This window comes from Wyeomyia smithii, chromosome 2, assembly GCF_029784165.1.
Source record: "Wyeomyia smithii strain HCP4-BCI-WySm-NY-G18 chromosome 2, ASM2978416v1, whole genome shotgun sequence".
Classification (NCBI taxonomy): Eukaryota; Metazoa; Arthropoda; class Insecta; order Diptera; family Culicidae; genus Wyeomyia; species Wyeomyia smithii.
The window spans coordinates 17,869,532-17,888,995 of NC_073695.1; the positions used below are offsets into that span (position 1 = coordinate 17,869,532).

The following is a 19,464-nucleotide window of genomic DNA, read 5'->3' on the forward strand; positions in this document are numbered from 1 at the left end:
CTGCAGCTATGGAAACAATGCTGAACCATTACTGCCACTACATCTCCATGTGAAGAAGAAGATAAAGCTTGGCGTACTAAGGATGTGAAGAAATACAACGATGCTTAAAGGTGACCTAACGAGTTTCCTAAGCATCCTGAAGGAGTTCAAGCTAACACCTGCGAGGTAATACCTTACCACCGTGGAACAATTAAATATGATCTGCAAATATTCTTTACAGCCATCCTATGCCAACCGTCATATGCATGATGTTGTATGATAGTCCCTTTGATAACCAATTAAAAATAAATACCTGCAGAGTATAATTGTGGCTCAAAGAAAACTTGATGATCTTAGGCAGATGAATACCGTGATAGGCTTATTTGGTTTAATATATGCTATGTTCTGATCAAACTAAGAGAATTAATTATGATGAAGGATTTTAGGTGCGTTCCAGGGTTTATCCGAAAACAACATGTCGCCTTGAAAGAAAAAGTAGTTTTGAAATTCGAATGATAGATAAAGTCATACATTCAAGCTTCTGAAAAAGACTGCATATCCATGACAGCAAGTTTTCAACTAATTCGGCTGTCAAGGCATTGCACAGCTCTCTCTGCTCCCCGTACGTTTGGCACATAACCCGACAGTAACTAACGACAGCACACAGATGCAATGCCATACGGGCTGTTATTTTTCATCTCCTTATGTCTGTTGGTTCTTCCAAGCTGTCGCTAATGACAGCCTATAATCTTCGACATCATTCGGCACGAATCAGAGCGGGAGGTCAGGTGAACACATATGAAATAGTTTGCTTTGTATTAAATATGCAACTGACGTAAGAAAAAGGAAAAACGAAAAATTGCGAGTATATGTCAACAGTGCAAGCCAAGCCAACAGGATCAGGGGGGATCTATCTGTCAAAAATCGTGTAACCAACATATTCGGCAACATGGTGTTTGTTTTGGTTTTTGTTCCTTTTGGTCATGAAATTGATCGATGTGAAATATTATAGAATTGGAATGTTTTTCATCGAAACTCGTGAAACCGCGGAAAACTTTCATGAATGTTGTTTAGCTATTCACTTTTTCCCCCATTATTGTTCATAGTTACAAACATCATGGACCAACAAACGTCATGGACCAACAAACGTCATGGACCAGAGTTGATCTGCGATAACACACACATATATGAAATTTGACAGCAGTGAATCCCCTCTGAACAGGATCCTCAAAATGAGCAAACTAGGTCATGTCCGAACGAACAAAATACATGCGTAAGAATGAGCTGTCGTGTGCAACACAAGACAGTTCCGTTGAGCTCTCATGAATAGCTTTTTCATGAGGCTGTTAGAGTGAATAGGGAGAACAGTCATCAGTAAAGTGTCGCTCTACAGTCTTGTTCCTAAGCTTGCATTCAACAAAATATGCCAAAATATGGCATTTATTTAATCATCACCTTAGATCAGAGGGAATAACTTTTGATTGAATAGTTATTTTCCACAGAATTACGGCGGCGCGCAGTATTTAAGATAAAAATCGTGGCCGGTTTCACCATACATATTTCACGGCATGTGTTTTTACATGCACGAAAACGATCTAAATGACAATAAAAATCATTGGTTATGAATAAAAGGAAAACTCACACATTTATGTTTTCACGATACTGTCGAAATATAACGTTGTCATTGAGAAATGAAGCCAAGATAAAGATTATTGCTTCACACTTGATTTGGAAAATATATCTCAGTTAAAATATCGAGGCAAGCAAATTGGCCTGTTGAAAACATCATTCATAGCTGCAATAAACCTGGGCCAACTGGCCATGACACATGTATATAGCTGTTGTTAATAAGTCGGCATTGAAGGTTTTATATTTTAGTTGTATTTAGCACTAAAAAACTTGTAACCTATTTTGTAACTTGAGTACCCTTCGGAAAAGTTTCTATTGATAAAAAAAGACAAGTGTGTGGCAAAAAGTGTCATTTAGTAAACACTGTCAGAGCTCCTGATTATAACCTCATTGCATTCAAACTCTAATTATTGTTCTGCCAATTAAATATCGTTGGCACTCGTATACGAATGCCTTCGCGAAAGCAAGTCATTGTGTGCTGTTTGCATGCAAGGTTGCGGATACAAGTAAAGCATCAAACTCCCCAGGCTTGTACGCAATCAGCTACACTATAAAGCATCCACTCTTTAGTTTTCATACGTAATGCTTTCGCAGAACAAAAAAAAAAATCTAGCTATCAAACCATTGAAGAGTCAAACCATCTCCGCCAGGACTGGTTATTCTCTGCGCAAATAGATGACTAAATGGACAACAATTCTTAAACTACACTAACCTGCTCCCGAGCTTCACAAGATGGAGCGCAGCCAGCGCGTAAAGTAGACTTCCTCGTCCCCTCTGTGCGTTCCTCAGCAACTGGTTCCCCGGTTACCTGTCCAATAATGCTGTCCTTCCTGGAGCGCACTTCCGCCCGGAGGCGCTCCTTTCCCATGGATTTGATACTCTCATAGATCCCGATATCGTCGAAGATATAGGGCAGATTAGTTTCGTTGCTGGTGGTAATCAGTCCGTCCAGTAGAACGTGCGATGTAAAGCGTCCCTCGTCCACATCTTCGTCGTCACTGTTTACCGGGTGAAAAATGCGTGGTTTCTCGTTGAGCTGGCAGCATGCGGAAGACGATTGTCTGCGGTTTTTTCGATTCATGGTTGCAAGATTCACGTAGTCGAAGTTTTTGAACGAGTCTGAATAGATAAGACTGGTGAAATTCGAGCTGCATTCTAACCCGGGGTCGGTTATGGTCGTAGCGAAAGGTGTTGTACGTGGTGACATGTGTCTGGAATTTAGCGATCGTTGCGCATCTGTTTGGAATTCCCCACTGCTATACGGTGGTGGCGGCAGCGAATTGAATTGTTTAAGTTTTTTCACTTTAAATGGCTCCTGGTTCAGAAAATCTCCGTAGTAGTAGTGGATGTATTGTTCCACGTTACCGAATCCTCGCTTGCGTACAAAGTCATTAATCACCTTATTGTAGGCTTTTTCCGTAAATTCCTTCTTAGGTTTTTGAAGCTTGAGGGTTTCACTGGTAGGTTTTGAGTTTGCGTATTTTAGTAGTGATTTTTCGCAAAAGTCGCGTACTTGTTGGTAGGTTCGTTTGCAGCGTGAACGTTTCTCGGGAAGCGTACGATAACAGGTTACGTTTTCCTTGGGGGGTTTCCGCTTTGCCAACGAATGAGCCGAATAGTATTGAGTTGGCAGTGATGAGTAACCAAAGATTCGAGACTCATTTTGCGGTACTGTTCCATACTTTTGATAGTAACGTTCGAAGTTTCGATCGCGCTTGCAAAACACTTGCGGATTTGTGTAAGAGTAGTATCTTTTTGGCATTTCCGCCAATAGTTTTTCTTTTTTCACGGAATCACAGTCATTATTCGATACCTGTACTGAAGGAGGATTCGACCGTATCTCCGAATTACCCAGCTCCGATGCGGAACTGTTATAGATGTAATCCATTATATCTATATACTGTTTTTTGATCAGATAATTTTTGAAATCTTTATCCCTAACTATATCCGTGTAGGACATCGTGTCGAAATACTCCTGCAAAATATCCATCTCCGTTTTCTCGTCATTGTTGCGTTCGAGTAGTTGAACTATCTTGCTCTTCGCCCGCCGCGAAGAAATGGTCGATTTACAGCTTTTTTGAGATCGTTGGGAGTTTTTCGATTTTTGTGAAATTTGAGACTTCAACGTGCCGGCGTTAATTTCTGGGCAGCTGCTGAATGTTTGCTTTTTCGCCAGCGAAACTTCTCGTTGTAACGAGTTAAAGGGTTGAAAGTTTTTCGCAAACAGCGGTCTCCTACCGGAGATAGTTTTGTTCTTATGAAACAGATGCGCCTTATTGCTGAACACCTGGAAGGCTTCATCTTGGCCGACGGTTTTCCCTAGACTGAAGCAGGGATCGAATGAGTTTCCACTTTCGAACCAACTAGTTGGAAAATCCTGTGGTGAGAACCTGGTTCCAGCTGTGACGGGCCTCGTCTTTTCACTTCCGTACAACTGTCGTTCATCGAATAGAGAAGCTCGGTAGGATAGCGGAGACTCGGATCGAGTCAACGACTTTCGAACTGGAGAGCATTCGCGCTGCCCTCCACATGTTTTACTTTCCTCTACGCGAATACTCGCCTGAGTAATCGGCTCAGGGTGATGTGTCCGCTGATGCATTTTCCGCTTCACAGAACCAATTTTCCGGTGTAATGTTCCAACGATATAGTCGGCAGTTCTTTTCACCTTTCGGAAGCGAAAAATCAACAGCCGCCTTCGGTTTGTCGTTTCCGCCGTCAGATTGTAATTGCCGAACTTCATCTCTTACGGCGATGGAGGCGAAGCTACCGGATTGTTACATGGTGACGTGACGTAGAGCCGCACTTTTTATGCACATATTTTTTTTCAAACTAGAGGAGGTAACATGCACTTCGAAAATGTCTCGAAAACGAGCAGAGGTTTTTTATGAATGTTTTTCATATTTTAAAATCTGCTTTTAGGAATGTCTGAGAGCAATATTTTTTTAAAATTTCAAAGCACATTTTCAAATAAAACTTTTAAACTATATTTGGGATTGAAAAAAAAATATTAAAATATTATTTTCCACCGAATAAAATTTCATATCTCATACTGTAGGCTGCATAAACTAAGGTTCATTATGCTTTATAACAATAAGCTCGTAGTACTTCAACCATAAAGAAACTGGTTACAGCGACAGAAGCAACCCGAACCTACTATTCTCCTCTAAAGCAATTCAGTTTAATGGTCTAAAATCACACTTAGTAATTGATGCTACTGCATTCGCACATGCACAATTACACTGCCAACAAAAACCATAGGTTTTTGTAAGTCACGTTTTATGCGGCTAATAAACTCATTTTCAAATAAGAAACTTTCTTCAAATTCCTCCCGCCTGGTACTGAAGAGACTGACCGCGCTGGCTGGCCGGTGCGCGTATGTTTTTTCTTTCTTTCTTCAGACTGCAACACAACTATTAAAACTTCACATGTTCACAGAAGCGTTGAACTAATCAACACGCACTGATTTGACGGCTATGTGCGAAGATTTACTTCCCGATAAACTTTTCTCTGGAGGAATAGCTCCCGCTTTGTTCGATCGATCGACCGATTGGTACTGACCGGCCGAGACCGTTTTTCTGCAAGTTTTCACGGCACTTAAAAAAAAGAAAACTTTATCACTTTACCCGGCAACGTAGTCAAACGCTTGCGGGGTCCCTAATGATTATTACTTCTTTTCCCGCCAGTTGCGGCCGATGTAATTACAAACTCAAAACTCCAAATGATTCGGCAATAATTTGACTCGAAAGTTATAATGCCCACTTGAAACCGCTTTCCAGGCTATTCAGGTTCACTATTACGATCGCGCTACCAATATTAAAACATTCGTTTCATTCGTTTTTTCTCTGCGGGGTTTACAGAAATCGCCGAACAATCACAGGATTTTTGTGTACCCCATGGCCACCATCACCTTCTTCTTAGAGGGCGAAAGAAATCACAGCGATAAGCGGTATTAGAATTTCCACTCCAGAAGAAAAACATAAAATAAAAGCAAATAAACGTGATAACGTGAAAGTTAGGAAAGATCGATTCCTCCGTTCGCAGTGAGCTATCGAATTCGACTGAAAAACAATAGGGTATTGGACGCCGCTCTGGGGTCCTATTGGTAATACATATCGCGCAAACGCGAAGAAGGTGCTGATGATCATGATGATAGCGCGCTCTGCTGATGATTACGGCTGAAGCTGCCGTCGATCGGCGTCGCTGCACTCACCGTTGCATTGTACGGTGTAAACGTGCTATTACCACCCGACCAAACAGGGAGCCAGGAGACTTGCAACCGAACATCATCCGATCGTACAAAGCGTACGCAGCCAGTGCATGCGTTTGCATCTCCGCCGAGGGCAGTGGAGAGGAAAATCACCGCCCGGCACGCTTTCGATTGATGGAGGCGAACTCTTTTTTTTTTGCGCAACCATGTGTGGGAGCCTCTGGAGCTTAATTTTCAATTAGTTTTTGAGTTAAGAATGAGAAAGAGTTGCGCGGCTAGGTGCGGTTAATGTTGGTAGTCGTAACACGAATATGAGAAGTTTGTTAGATAATGTTGTGGGGTATGCGATTTTCGGATCTGATATCGGAGGATTATGTACTAACTAGTGTGCCAGGCTATAATAAGCAGCTGGCAGGTTGTAATTAGATTGAATCTGCTGCTGTCCCAGCCATTCTTCGACAGACAGTCTGTGCAGAAAGTAACCATACGGGTTTTTAGCAGGTGTTTTGGTTTTTAACATAATAACGTAATGTGACATAATTGGAAGCGATTGATTAATGAAAGAGAAGAAATAGTTTATTCAACATGTCTATGACTGTATAGAAAATGTTAGTAGTAACACGTAAAGGTAACAAACCTCAGAGATAACGCATGCTTTTATAAATGGTTCTCCGTTAACAAGTACCTAATTGAGTGCACATGTCAAAAATAATAAATTAACTTTCTTTCTTTGTTTTATGGTCAAGAAACACTGCGCTCAAAGCGACCTTGATTTTGCTTCGCTTCAGGCCGGACCGGAACGTACACTTTTCAAGACCGCTGGGTTGGTTAAATTATGCTTACGAGAAGCACGCACAAGCGTGAACGCGTTGTCGGTAAGCAGAGCGGTCCCTCAGAGCTTTGAGGGAAACAGCAAGCAATAACAGACAACCGCCAGGTAACGAACTGGAACAAAGTAACAAACTTTGCACGGGATGACCACGTAGGTCAGTTAGTGGCTATTTGATGAAACTTGAGACCTACTTTACGCTTTATGATTGTACTTTGTTTATTTCCGAGAGGGACCAGGTAATACCGTATGACGAACGTAGGAAGCATGAGGGGATCAGGTTAAAAATACCAGAAAGGACGGCACTAAAATTTTTCCGCTAAACCATTTATTTTTGTTGGACCAAACTAACTTCCACTCGAAGTCTTCTGCCATTGTAATATGTTATGTTTTGTTTACTATCGGAGTAGACGCAGCCAAATTTCAATTGAATTGCTTACAAACTTTCTAAGCGTTTCGAAATGTAGTTTTGATTTTATTTTTCTTTGAAAATATCAAATGCCATGAAGTATTATGGATATCCGCGAAAAGGTCAGTAAATGAAGTAAACGGAAAAAGGATAAGTGTTCTCTTCGACTTATTTTCTATGAGCTTGAGCCTGACTTTGAACGACCGCTCATTTCGTAGTTGCTTCTGATGGATGTGAGCGAGTAAAGTTGAACAAAGAATGTGTTACACTCGTTATTGCCGGAGACAGACTTCACATTTGCATCTCTAGCGATCGTTAGGGAAAGGAAGGCACTTTGGTCACCGTAGTAAGTAACGAATGTTTCTGCTTCTTCTCTCTACGCTTATTCGTCCAATTCTACAAAGATTCGAACTCACGACCATTCGCTTGTCAAAGCGGACACTATAACCTTTAAGCTACGAGCTCTCCCAACGCTTTAGCACATTTTTTATAATAATAAAATAAATTTTCATAAATAAATTAATAAGCAAAACCATTTTTTTGTTTCGTCTCGAAAATTGCCTGCCCTAAGTCTCTACGTAGTTACTATTCTCAAATCTAATCTTAAAAAGACTGATCAGATTGACATAATGTGATGAAAAATTTACAAATAATCTGTAATATTCCGAAACTTCATATTTTCTCAGATCTGTAATAGATGTACATTTCTGCAGTTTTGACATTTTTCTAATTTTGTACATTTTTTGACATGTTCACTATACATTTTTAACTTTTTCTAACCGCTCAACATTTTTGTTATTTTTTGTACATTTAAATTCAATTTCTTCACTTCGAGATCTATCACGTTTCACTTTACAAATGGTTGGCGTGCAGTCAAATCGAACCAAGCACCAAAAACGTTATTATGAGTAATCGGTGTTCAAAGTTCAACCACTCCTTATGTTTTCTGCATACTGCTACAGAGAATTTTTATTATAATATCATCATCAACTGTTGAAACGGTTTTGATTTTTCATGAAAAATTGTTTATAATTCATCCCATCCAATCCACTTGTGTTAAAAACTCAAGTTAAAAAAAAATGGCGCTTGGTTCGGTCTGGTCGCACGCCGACCAAGTGTAAAATGAAACATGAAAGAATTAATGGTGAAGAAAAATTCTGATCTTTTCAACATTTTTAAAATTGTTATCATTTTTATTATGGGGGATAATGAAGTATCCCTCCACGTGATACTCACTGGAAAACACAATAAAGTAGCGGCTAGATGACTACACCCGGTAAGTTTTTTACAGCAGTCTAATGCAAAACCAGCCGCAAACTGGTACCGAAGTAGTCCGATACCCTATGATTTTTTGTCCCTCTGCAACCATCGCAAAGCCAGGTGAGGTTGAAACAATTGTCTTCGGATCGTTATTCTCGCTAGTAGGTGAGTACACACGAGCAGGAGAGTACACACGAGTAGGAGAATAGACGGGAGTGTGTGCATATGATGTCGGGAGCGAACGCAAGCATGAAAGAAAGCGGAAAAGAACGTGAAATAGCTTAAAAGGAGAATACTACAGTGTGTGATAGCGGTAGCAACGAGAACCTCACATGAGGTGTTGCAAGCTGCTTATGAGCGAGACTAACAACACTGCTTGGAGGCACCCCATGTTTTGATTGATGACCGATACATTTCGGTTGTTACGAATGTTAGATCATTCCGGGGACCGAGAATCGACTTTGATCACTACCTCGTTGTATGTAGTATCCGCGCACGGTTGTTGAACGTGCTGAAACACAACACCCAGGGATTGAAGGTGGGACATGTCCAGGCTTCGGAAAAGTACTGCGGTGCGACACTACACTGACGACTAGGGTCTCTTTTTATGATCTTTTTTCTCTCTTTTTTTCCTTAGGCCGATGTCTTAGTGTTTTTTTTTTAATAACATTTATCTGACACGGCACAATACAAATTAATGTTTTACGGAGCCAATTATCCTTAGTGAATATGAATCAAGCCGTTTCATATAATTTCCCATTGTTGATATTATTATCGGCCTTATTCGTATTAATCATGATCACCTGACAGCCCACTCGAATTTGTGTCGAAGGATGCCGCGCTGAAAAGCCTGCCATTAGCGAAAGCTTCGAAGAACCAACAGACAAAAAAGATGAAAAATAACAGCCCGTTTGGCATTACTACATGTGTGCAATGCCGTCAGTGACTGTCGGGCTGTGTACCGAACGTATGGGGAGCAGAGAGAGAGAGGGAGCTGTGCAATACAATGAGAGCCGAATTAGTTTCAATTCTGCTGTCACGCAAAGACAGTGCTTTTCAAAAGACTGGCGCGTGTCAGTTGATTACGCCAAGGAAATGGATTAACGGATTACCGGACAACAGAAGGAGAGGGTAGAAAACATGGATGCACCGTGGATGGTACCATTGAAACGACGGCGAGAGAAGTTGTAGGTAGATAGCGTAACGGCTGGTTCGGCGCGGACTTTCAAGGAGTGACGGACGAGCAGAATCAGGCCAGGAGTTGTATGCTCACAGCGGCCACAAGTCGAAACAGTCGGAAGATATGGGAAGGCTAGAACTGCCAAAAAAAGTTCACCTTCAAAAGAAGCGCGAGTACGATGAGCAAATGCTCGCCTGCGCAAAAACCAGTTATGTGAGAAACGACATGCGGATTTTTTTTGGAACAGTCAACAATGTTAAAAGCTGGGCTCTACATTTTCGAAGCATAAAAATGAAAATAATTTTTACACATGGCTAAAGAAGGACACCATTTGCAATACACACCAGACAACCGACGTTGGACACCAACACACTTAACAATAAAACGATAATCTTTTCTGTAAGTAAACAAACACTTACAAAAACCTAAATTAATCCACCTAGCGGTCAGACCCAGCCTTTCTCATTCAAACTTATTATTTGTAAAAATAGATTTACATGGACGTTTCAATCCAATAAACGTAGGGTAGGGAACATATTCTCAGCAGCTTTAGGAACCGCCTGTGTATTGAGACGAAATACTCGAAATGTGTTGGGTGAAATTGAATCAGAATTATATCAATCTGTTCTCTATCTTTTTCTCTGTCAGAAATTGTTTTCATATTTTAAAACTAAGTTAGCAAACTTTAACAATAATCAATTAAAATTATCAATCGAGGGAAACTATTCCAATCACCCGAACCTATTTTAAGCAGTTTTCATCTGTTTTGCAGGCGTTTTTTTTCAGCACCGGAAGTGGCTCCTGAATGGCTGCAATATAGGTCGATTTGTTTCGAATGGTGATTTTTGTGTGATTTCTTTGTGATTAACGGTAATTCTCATATTCGTAAGACAGCTAGACAATCAAAGTTTTCGTTTCCATCATTGAAATTGTCGATCAATATTGATCAGTATTCAGGAGTTTAAGGCCTGCTTTCTTCGACTGATAATAATAGGCGCCACTGCTTAAGCCGTTTCCTACCCTATATTCACTCTTTGGGTTCTAAAATATTGATGTTGTAATTGAAGTATAAAATATAAAATTTGACATAATGTTAGTGCTTAAGAAAAAGCGAAATAAAAGAAATGACTTTTAATTTCGAACAATTTCATCTCGAGCGATACCGGGAACGTCCAAATAGTACGAAACCACATTTAAATATGTTGAGGCCACGTATATTGATCAAAGCAGGTATAGTTTTAAATAGTCTTTGAATTTCTTTTCGTTCCATAACTTTTGAACCACATATCAAGTTATTATGAAGTTAGTTATTAGTAAGTTTAAAAGATAACTCGTTCGTATGACGCTAATTATGTTGAATAACTCGTGTAATCTTTGAGATAATAGACTTTCGTTGTTTTAACAATTCAATATATACCGGTTGCTTAAGTTCGATTATAATCGAATGAAATGGGAACGTATAGAGGAGCCGAATTATGAAACCACTTGTTCAATCATAATTCATCAGTTAACCCTTAACAAGCCCGTTCATCTGATAGCAATATTGTTCAAATCGGTTGTGTAGTTTCTGAGATAATGAAGTTTCGTGATTTTCACATTCCGATACATTACAGACGAAGTTACAGTCCGATTACAGTAAAATTCAATAGAGTGTTATGAGGCAGCTGGACCTCTCATTTGACACTAATTTAGTGAAAATCGGTTCAGCCATCTCTGAGAAAAGTGAGTGAGTTCAAGTAGTCTTTGGAAAATGTTCCTTTCCATAGCTGGATTTCACATTTTTAAACATAACAGGCAAAGTGATAGTCCGATTGCAAAAAAAAATCAATAGGGTCTTATGGGGCAACTATACCTTCCATTTGACACTGATTTTATGAAAATCGGTTCAGGCATCTCTGAGAAACATGAGTGAGGTTAAGTAGTCTTCAAAACACGTTTCTTATCATAACTTTTGAACCACAAGTTCAATCTTTATGAAATTCAAAAGTTAAGGGTTTTTTGGGTAGCCCGTTCATTTGAAATCAATTTTGTTCAAATCGGTTGTGTAGTTTCTAAGATATTGATGTTTCATGATTTTCACATTTTGAAACATAACCTCTAAACTAAAAATCCGATTACAATGAAATTTAATAGGGTCTTATGGGACAAAGAGACCTTTCAATTGCTATTAATTTCATGAAAATCGGTCCAGCCATCTCTGAGAAAAGTGAGTGAGAATAAAAACACACACACACACACATACACACACACATACAGAAAATGCTCAGCTCGTCGAGCTGAGTCGAGTGATATATGCCATTCGGCCCTTTGGAGCACTTTTATACTTTCGGTTTTGCAAGTGATTGCTATACCTTTCTAGGAGAAAGGCAAAAACACAAAACAGTAACAGAAAAAGGAAAACTACATGTATTGTATAATTTTAGACTCCTAAAAAGGGTGAAATAAAGCCACCGAAACTGGTGGATTAAGAAACAAACAATCGTTTTTGCTTCTATACACGAACTGATTAGGTCAATAAATCTACAAAAGTGTGAAGTACTGTATGAAAACCAACTGGCTGGTATCTCTATCTTATTTGCTTTGCTTTACCGCAGCTAACATCGCAGCTCGTCCGGGATTTGAGGGCCCCACTGACAGATGCTATGTTATGCGTATAAAGAGTGGCGATGATATGCTATCCTGTTTACACACACTTTGAAACATGGCGCGATGCCAACTAGCTGATGGAAGCCCCTGTCTCCGTATGCGCTCAATGTCATTTCCAATCGACAATCGTGAGGTGTTAGTGATGCTGTCAATTGAAAATTATGTCCTTCCTTTTCGAGCCCTTCAGCTGTAAAATTTGAGTAAGAGCATTTGAGTGGTTTTCATTTGACTCACAAAGTGCTCGAAAATGAAACAAATGTTTTTCGATTGAAAGCGTCGGTTAACAGCGTCACTATGACCTGACAATTGTTAATTGAAAATGAGTTTGTCAGGTTCTGTTCAGAAGCAAGAACTTTCTTACGCCTGCCATGTATAAATGACTAGGACGCAACCTGCTTACTGATAAACCAACGGTTGCGGCCAGGTAGAGGAAACATATCCAGGTATGTACTGCTGAATGGAGGGGTTAGTGGCTTCATAGTTATGGCAAAGCTGCTAAGTAAGACGTTATTCCGGCCGAACTGGTAACGGATGAATAAATGCCAAACGAGTAGTATGAATGTCTCATTTGCCCTATCTACAAGAAGGGCCATCTACTCGACAGCGGAAATTATAGCGGCATTACGTTGTTAAACTCTGCGCATAAATTGTTCTCTCATATACTGCCATCCCAACCATAGTTGTCCCAGCGTGCGTAGGATTTGTGTAGAACATGGGACAACTATGCAGTATACTGATTAAGATTGTTGGCGGAACCTTTTGTCCATGAATACCAAGACAGATCCTACCTGCAGACTCACCATTTGTTTGTGGGTTTTAGGCGACGTACAAATCAGTCAAGCGAAATGAGCTTCGGCAGATAATGTTATAGAATGGCTTTTGCGACAGAACTGATTAAGGTTTGGATGAAGCAGGAGAGACCAACATAATGTTTATGAATATCGGGCAAGGCCGCTTTCGTTACTTTGTATGAAGTAAAGCAAGGGGACGCGCTTTCGAACCTTTTGTTTACCATAGACGGCGCAGTACGAAGACGAAACGTATAATAACGCAATCATCGTTACAACATCTCACATGGTTTTATGGTTTATGGATGACATCGATATAATCGGGATGAACCGTAGAACTGTGAAAGAGGCCTTCGCCCTTTAGGAGAGAAACAGCAAGGTTGCCACACAAAACTGGCGCTTTATAAAACGCTGATCCCCCGGTTGTCCTTTATGGTCATGGATCTTGGACACTAATGGAAGCTAATCGACGAGTGCTCGGTGTATGTTATTTTTATTATTTTTGAAATTATGTGAATATGTATATCTCTGACATTTCAAATTAGAACGTAAATTAGAAAGTCAATTAGTTTTAAGCAGACGTTAATTTATATAAACACACTATGATAGTGGGTTACACGATGTAAAGCAGACGGGTTTTCCTCCGCAATTTCAAATGTATACAATTAAAAACAAATAATCAATTTAAACCTCATATTTACATTTTTTTCAGTTATTCACGGTTATAAGTTGTATGGGGATCGTGAACAACAACACCTAACACCAATCGCTGAACATTATCAATTGGTCGCACAGCGGAGTTATACACCTAAAACAAATGTACCGTACACACCTAATTGACCATGGCGGCACATCATTGCCGCTCAAACGCGACGACGGACGGCGCCGGCGGCCAACCCTATCCCGTGGCGCTGCATTTGATCAGAGAAGCGGACAGAAACATGCCTATTCAACAAGTGTACAGAGGACTGCAAACACATTAAAAGACTGCAACGGCATTGGGGATCCTACCACGTTGTTAATCACGTACCGTGTTACACCTGCTGATTCGAAAGGCCAAGTGGGCGATTTTTTGCTTTGAAGATCTGCGAACACACTAACCTTCACGAATGCGTCTTCAGGGACATGGGCATGGATGACTTAGGCTTGCGGGTAGGTCCCAGATCATCGACTGTCATATTGAATTTAGCAATCACTGAGTGTTCACCAACAAGTCCCTTAAGCCACAGTTCTGCCATTTTGATGCTTTCGCTAAACTAACTTCTAACTCATAAAGTCGAAATTACCGACTGGGTTGGCAGATTTTGCAGTTCAAAACCGCTGATCGGTTAGCATCGAACAAAAACAATCCAGATTTTCCCAGATGCAATCTGTTTGCTCAATGCATACACACGTTCCACGAAAGCTTACTTTTTGCCTGCATCTCGAGTGCGGCTGCTCTTAACGAATGCAAATGCTCTTCAGCGTGAAGAAAGTATTGCTAAGTACCTATGATTAATATTAATATCGAAATGCACTGTTTATTTTGTTTCAGTGCTGCTCTTCGTCTCAAGAGGCGCTCACCAGGCAGACGATATTTAATTGCTGCATAAATACATTTATGGCAACGACGCCAGATGTGTTTGCGGGGGCGTGAAAGTATCGTAAGAAGTAGCAAACCAGCCAGGATGATCATCGGCGGGTGGTTGCCGCTGGTGATGACGCTAATGATGGCAAATGATGATTTTCGCGCTCTGTTGATCGTACTGGCGCTTGGGTATCGCTGTTTAATCGTTACAGATATGAGAGGTGCACACGAAAATATATAATCAGTACATAAAGATCCGACTCAGTCAGTAAGTCAGCTAAGTTATCAGCAGAGGAGTCCGTTGGCTTTGTTGTGGTCAGCAAGATAAGGCGAAGTGAAATTACGGTAACCGAGCAGTTCTTTTTTTTGATGTTTTTCAATGAACATAGCATATGCGGACAGGAGCAGACCGTGGCGAGCAGCAGCCGTAATAAACAGTTGGTTTATTTTCGCTGGAATTGGTACCTGCTCCCATATATTTGCTCTGCAGGCCAATAATTGCCTCTGTGCGGGCTCTGGTCAGCTAGTTTTATGTTAAGGGGAAAGACGGGGAAACATTTAGAAGCGCTTATCGCGGCTGGAATCGTTAGAAACAGCAAAACAGTTAGCCAACGCTGGAACTTCAACATGGTGCTAATTCTAACCAGGCCATGCGTTGAGATACATCATCTCTCATATTGAGTATTTTTTTTATCAAACATCTAAGTTGACTTTTACCTTGGTAGATTCAAAGTGACGAAGCTGTTGTTTACTGCTAGAATGAATTAAAATTGTACAAATATAGACAATATATAAGTAATATAATTTGAAAAAAAAAATGGAAATTTAAAGCGATGAAAAAAAATGAAGAGAAATGGGCAAAAGGTGAATGAATTAAAATAACATTTTAACTCTTAGCTATTAGAAGCACCGAGTTAGTTAGAACGAAAGCCATATATTAACGATAATGTGAAGCCTATTATAAACGATAATGTGAGTCTTTTCTACACAATACCCTGTATAAATGATCAATCATTGACTATTGAAGAGCATTTATATGGCACGTAGGTGATACAGTAGAGTTCTTGAGAATGAAGAATCAGTTCTACACATTATCATTATAAGATTTTTCCAAATTTTGTTTCCACGAATCGATATAGCTTAATGAGCCGAAAAGACTTTGATGAGAAAACAAAGCCTGGTTACGGGGGCATTTCAACACAAAAAGAATCCCCAGAATAGAGGAAACCAATCCAACTCAAACATAAAAAAGCGATTAACGACCTTTTGAGCTAGGTTTTGCGATACTGTTATGCGTGATTGCTACACCAATAAAGATTGGAACAGCGTCAGCAGATTGGTTTATTGTTTTTGTTGTTGTTCGATGTTTTGTATGGCTTGAACAGTATCAGTCGCGCTAGTAGTGAAATCTGCGCAGGAAAATATAAAAACGGTATTACGAGTTAGCTCATTATTGAAGCTGGAGAGTAAGATTTATTTCTGCGTTAGATAGGCGGGAAAAAGTAGATCCATTTTTCCGTTTTTGATCACGATGGCATGAGAGCCTTTGTGAGTTTATGGTGGTCATAAATAGCACTTTCATCGGTTTAGAGTCAAAAAAGCAAACTTTTCCATTAGGAAACATTCGTGCGATTAATCTAGAGTTGCAGACTAGCATGGAAAATTTTATTCGCTCATATTATTCTTAAAAAAACTACAAGCAATGCACTGCTAATTAGTTTGGAAAGTTTGAACTAATGTTGTAGCTTGTATGTACTTCAGCGCTTTTTGTAACCATTGTTGGATCTGGTGCGGGTTCCGATACTAGAGGCTTGAATGAACAAAATACACGTCTTAAGAATGATACTCGGATACTCGGAATTCTCACTAGAAGCATACGAAATGTGTGCGGTAGAAGCACAGCAAGAAACAGAACAGTGCAAAAAATTGCTACATGCAGCGCCCATGCTGAAGAAGAAGTGCGCGGTAAATCTTAACTCTGCTCTGGGGAGAATAACAAGCCTGCGGATTCAGAAAATCTGCGTTTTGCAGACAAATCCAGATTCCATTTTACAATAAAAATGGTCAAATTAAATGGGCAAATGCTATCCTATAAGCGTATTCCAAAATTATGCCCCGATTCCGAAAATAGACCTCAGACGTCATTTTAAAATGCTAGGCAGTTTGATAAGTACCTGAAAATTCTAAGAGATGGATTATGTATCCAGTAGTGTAAACCATTTTTGTCGAGCTTGATCCTTCAAATGACGCCTGTCAAAACTTCAGCCATTTATGTTTACGCATTTACAAATTCCAGCACTGAGAAGCGACTAACCTCCGAGTTTTTTTTTTAATATGGAAAAATTTTAATTTCAAGTTAAGATCAAACACTACTATCTACGCAAGAAAACGATATCCGAGACCAAAGCTAAGCTGGATAAGTATTACCCGGGCTCTGCACCGTGGATTTGAACGATTTATAAGTGGTTAACCGAGTTTTGTTGTGGCCGTAAGAGCACAGTTGAAACTGAACGATCTGGGCGCCCAAAAGAGGACACACCAGGGAACGTCGAAAAAATCCACGATATAATTTTGAATGATCCCAAAGTGACATTGAGAGAGGTAGCTAATGCTGTAGGCATGTCATTGGAACGCGTGGGCAATATGGTGCATTCAGTTTTGGGCATGAAAAAGGTCTGCACGCGATTGGTGCCGCGTTTGCTCACAGTGGACCAAAACTGAATTCGTGTCGACTTCTCAGCAGAATTTGCCATTATTTTCGCGGTTCACCGGGCCAAAGTGCTCCGATGCGTCCAAAAATGCAACAATTGGCCGAGAAAGGCTATGGCCTCCGTATTTTAGGATGCACATGGTATAATAGTCGTGGACAATCTTGAAAAAGGTAAAACCATAACCGAAGCATACTATTCAACATTATGGGACCGATTGAAAATCGAAATCGCCGAAAACCGATCGTATTTGAAGGAGGAAAACCGCTTTATTATCACGAGAATGGGTTCGTTCATTCATGCTCAGTTGCACAATCAGAATTGTATGAAATCCGCTTCGAATTGGTTCCTCAGCCACCGTATTCACCAGACCTGGCCCCCAGCGGTTATTACTTGTTTACTAACCTGAAGAGATGGCTCACCGGTAAGCGTTTTTACTCCAAAGAGCCTATAATCTCCTATTTTGGAGACCTTCCGATCGAGTATTTTTCGGACGGTATCAATCGTTGGACTCTCTGTATCAAGCTCAAAGGAAAGTATGTTGAAAAATTAAACTGGCTTTGGCCAAAAAAACGGCTTCGTGTTTCATTTTTCAGGTACTTATCAGACTGCCTAGTACAAGGCCAAATGATTCTGAACTCTGAAACCTTTAGTTAGGAGGTACGACCATAGACTGTAAAGCAAAACTTGGCTTAGTAAAAAGAGAATAAGTACTACAAAACCGCTAGACAAAATCAAAATGATCCCAACTATGACTTTAAATTGCTGAGAAACGCTTAAAAAACCCAGAAAAGTTCAAATTTTCAAATGTGGAAAGACCAAAATTAATAGAATATATTCTCAGATTAGATACAAAATTTGTGGAACTTTTATAAAGTTCATACTGAAAATAATTCCGTATGAGCAGTCAAAACACTCCCACAGCACAGTGAAACCGTAAACTTTTTTCATTTACTTTCCAAATATTGGTTTTATTGACATACTATCTTCAGAGTATTAGGCATATAAAAAACCTCAAAGAACGACATGTTAAAGTTCGGAGCTCACGGCTAGTGGCGCTGCAAAATCCTACTTTCCAGTCCTACACTTTAGTAAAATAGTGTAGTTTGCAAAGTTGCAGATAACGTTGTCTTAAAAAACTTTGCCGAAGACACTTGTCAGTTAACTTGCCTTGTTCTAGTGTTAAACCATTTTATATCAGACTAGTCAAACAAGTCCTTGAAATAAAATTTTTCTGAATATCGCATTTAGAATGCAAAAATGTTTAACCTGTATTTGTACATTGTTGAAACACACAACTTTATATGAGCCACAAAAAAGATAACTTCTACACAGACTGAGTTACTACCTGAAAATGAGCTCAAAATCGAGAACTTTTGCATTGCCTCTCCAAATACTGGTTTTATTGTCATACTCCGGTTTCGACTACCATCTACCTCGCTCTAGTATTAGGAGTATTTTTTTAAATATTTTAAGATACAATCATTAGGACCAGATAGAGTCTGTTGATGTTGAACGAATAAATAAATAAATAAATTCTGAGAAGTATATATGGGAAGTATATAAAAAGCGTCTGAAATAGCGCGACAAAATCTAACTTTTCAGTCTTCTTCTTTTGAGAAATTATGTCTTCAGCAAAGTTGTGTCACCACGCTAAAACGTTGCTTGAGACATTTTTCTTCTTGCTGTTATTGTTTCGAAAATTTTATATTGAATGGGCCCTTACCATAAGACTCAAATATCTAGAAAATTGTAGAAAAATATCTAGAAAAATGCAGTATTTAGAAAGCAACAATGTTCAGAGTAGATTCGTATATCATTCAAATACACAACTTTGTAGAGGACACAAAAAATATAGCTTCTACACAGACCAAGTTATTACAAAAAAAAATACAAAAAATATATCTTTTTTGTTGCACTGAAGATATTGGAAGGGACAAACGTTTTAATAAGCTCCGTGAAGTGATTAAGATAATAATTCATCCTATGCAGGTTTCATCTGCTAGTTTTTGCTAAACTGCGATTCAGGAATGTATATGTAATGATATTTTTACAATTTTTCGGCACTAACCCGGTCTTTATAGAAGCTATCCTTTTTGTGTCTTCTGCAATGTTGTGTTCGATGATATACAAATATATGCTGAATATTTTTGCCTCTCGAATGCGACAGTTTTCTGGATATTTGAAAAAATCATATTTGAAATTGAAAATTGTCTTCTGTATAGTTTTTTCTTTAAAGTGCATAACTGAAGAGTTAGGTTA

The 19,464-nt window shown here is 39.5% G+C and overlaps 1 protein-coding gene across 7 annotated transcripts in view; it reads right to left on the bottom strand.

The window, feature by feature from the left end:
- Positions 1-19,464, bottom strand: part of LOC129724807 (guanine nucleotide exchange factor DBS) — a 172,346-nt gene that overhangs the window by 21,942 nt on the left and 130,940 nt on the right. Inside the window, exons 1-2 of one of the 7 annotated variants that reach the window (XM_055679982.1) lie at positions 5,516-5,629; positions 2,321-4,589 (exon numbers count right to left, since the gene is read on the bottom strand). The exons of the other annotated variants lie outside the window; for them this stretch is intronic. Of the exons in view, the coding sequence (XP_055535957.1) occupies positions 2,321-4,348 (2,028 nt within the window). The 5' untranslated portion in view covers positions 4,349-4,589; positions 5,516-5,629. Of the gene's footprint in view, positions 1-2,320; positions 4,590-5,515; positions 5,630-19,464 lie in introns of those variants that run through there. 7 annotated transcript variants of the gene reach the window in all.